The sequence below is a fragment of the Neopelma chrysocephalum genome, unplaced genomic scaffold (assembly GCF_003984885.1).
Source record: "Neopelma chrysocephalum unplaced genomic scaffold, ASM398488v2 Primary Assembly neopelma1_158685, whole genome shotgun sequence".
Classification (NCBI taxonomy): Eukaryota; Metazoa; Chordata; class Aves; order Passeriformes; family Pipridae; genus Neopelma; species Neopelma chrysocephalum.
In genome coordinates, this window is record NW_020934876.1 from 1 (window position 1) to 2,178 (window position 2,178).

General features: G+C 62.4%; 1 protein-coding gene across 1 annotated transcript; it reads left to right on the top strand.

The window, feature by feature from the left end:
- Nucleotides 1–223: 223 nt before the first annotated feature.
- Nucleotides 224–1,946, top strand: LOC113962396 (spectrin beta chain, non-erythrocytic 4-like; the record flags this gene model as incomplete). Its single annotated transcript, XM_027673152.1, has 2 exons — nucleotides 224–983; nucleotides 1,744–1,946. Coding segments are annotated over 2 exons (963 nt in total), but the record flags the coding sequence as incomplete, so codon positions are not given.
- Nucleotides 1,947–2,178: the final 232 nt, after the last annotated feature.

Below are 2,178 nucleotides of genomic sequence, written 5' to 3' on the forward strand. Positions count from 1 at the left end.
AGATGGACTTTGACCTTCTTGGAGTCTCCTGGGTGGGGGGAACCAGATGTGGGTCTGCTTGAAGACCCCCAACCCGGGTGGTGGGACCTCCCTACGGGCTCCACCTCTCCCCGCCATCACTCCCACGCCACCCCAAACCACCCTGGTGGTCTCCGGTCAGCTCCTGGTGGTCTCTGATCGGCTCCTGGTGGTCTCCATCCTTCCTTTGTCCCCCTTCCCCCAGCTGGAACCGGGTGGTGGAGCTGGTGGAGACCAAGAAGGGCCAACTGAGCTCGGTGCTGAAGATCCAGAACTTCCTCCTGGAGTGCGGCGAGATGAAGGCGCAGGTGCGGGAGAAGCGGAAGGCCATCGAGGCCACCCAGTCGGGCGGCGGCGGCGACCTGGGCGGGGTCCTGGCCCTGCAGCGCCGCCTCTCCACCATGGAGGCCGCCCTGGTGGTCCTGGAGCCGCGGTTGGTGGAGCTGCAGCGCGAGGGCGAGGCCTTGGCCGCCGCCCACCCCGCCCGGGCCCTGGAGATCCTGCTGCCCTTCGAGGAGATCAGCGACGAGTGGGAGAACCTCAAGAGGGCCCTCCAGGGTTGCGAGGACACCCTGACGGTGGCCGGGCGGCTCCAGCAGTTCATCCAGGACCTGGATGACTTTTTGAGCTGGTTGGTGAAGACCCAGGCGGCCGTAGGCTCCGAGGAGGTGCCCGACAGCTTGGCCGAGGCCGAGAGGCTCCTCAACGTCCACGTGGCCCTCAAGGAGGAGATCAACGGCTACGAGGAGGACTACGCCAAGATCCAGGCGGCCAGCGAGCTGCTGGCGCTGGAGGAGATGGAGGTGCCCTCGCTGTCCCTCCAGCAGTGGCTGCAGAAGTTGGACGCGGGCTGGGGGAAGCTCCTGCAGAGCTGGGAGATGAGGAGGGAGCTCCTGGTGCAGTCGCACGTCTTCCACCTCTTCCTGAGGGACGTCCAGCAGTGCCAGAACACCCTCTACAACCAGGTGGGGAGGTGGGGAGGGTGGGAGAAGGTCTTGGGTGGTGGGGATGGATGGGAGGTGTTGGGTGATGGATTTGGGTGGGAGAAGGTCTTGGGTGATGGAGATAATGGTCAATGGTGATGGGTGGGAGAAGATCTTGGGTGGTGGAGATGAAGGGTAGAAGGTCTTGGTCAGTGGAGATGGGTGATGGGTGGGAGAAGGTCTTGGGTGATGGATTTGGGTGGGAGAAGGTCTTGATGACGGATTTGGGTGGGAGAAGGTCTTGAGTGATAGGAATGAGTTGGAGAAGGTTTTGGTTGATGGGGATGGATGGTAGGTGTTGGGTGATGGAGATTGGCTGAAGAAGGTCTTGGGTGATGGGGATTGGTGGGAGAAGGTCTTGAGTGATGGATTTGGGTGGGAGAAGGCCTTGAGTGATGGGAACGAGTTGGAGAAGGTCTTGGGTGATGGAGATGGGTGATGAATGGGAGGTCTTGGGTGATGGGAATGAGTTGGAGAAGGTCTTGGTTGATGGGAAGGAGTTGGAGAAGGTCTTGGTTGATGGGGATGGATGGGAGGTGTTGGGTGATGGAGATTGGTGGGAGAAGGTCTTGGGTGATGGGAACGAGTCGGAGAAGGTCTTGGGTGACATATTTGGGTGGGAGAAGGTCTTGGGTGATGGATTTGGGTGGGAGAAGGTCCTGGTTGGTGGCTTTGGGCGACAGAAGATCCCAGTGGACCTCCTGTGGTGGCTTTAACCGTCTCCCCCCCATTCCTCCCCCAGGAGACCACCCTGGCCCACGCCGAGCTGCCCGACACGGTGGAGGGGGTCACCAAGGCCCTCAAGAAGCACAAGGACTTCACCACCACCCTGGAGCTCAACCTGCAGAAGGTGCAGCTGGTCCTCCAGGCCGGCGAGAGCCTCCAGCGCCAGCGCAACATCCACAGCGACCGCGTGGCCGAGGCCGTGCAGGGGCTGCGCGCCAAGTACGTGCGGCCAGGACCCGACTCCCCCCGCCCGGGGACCACCCGGGACCACCCGGGACCACCCGGGATGTTCTCAAACGCTCAGGACCCCCCACAACCACCCAGGACCACCCAAGAGCCCCTGGGACCATCCTGGATATCCACAAACACTCAGGGCCCCCCACAACCACCCAGGACCACCCGGGACCACCCGGGATGTCCTCAAACACTCAGGAACCCCCAGGACCACTCA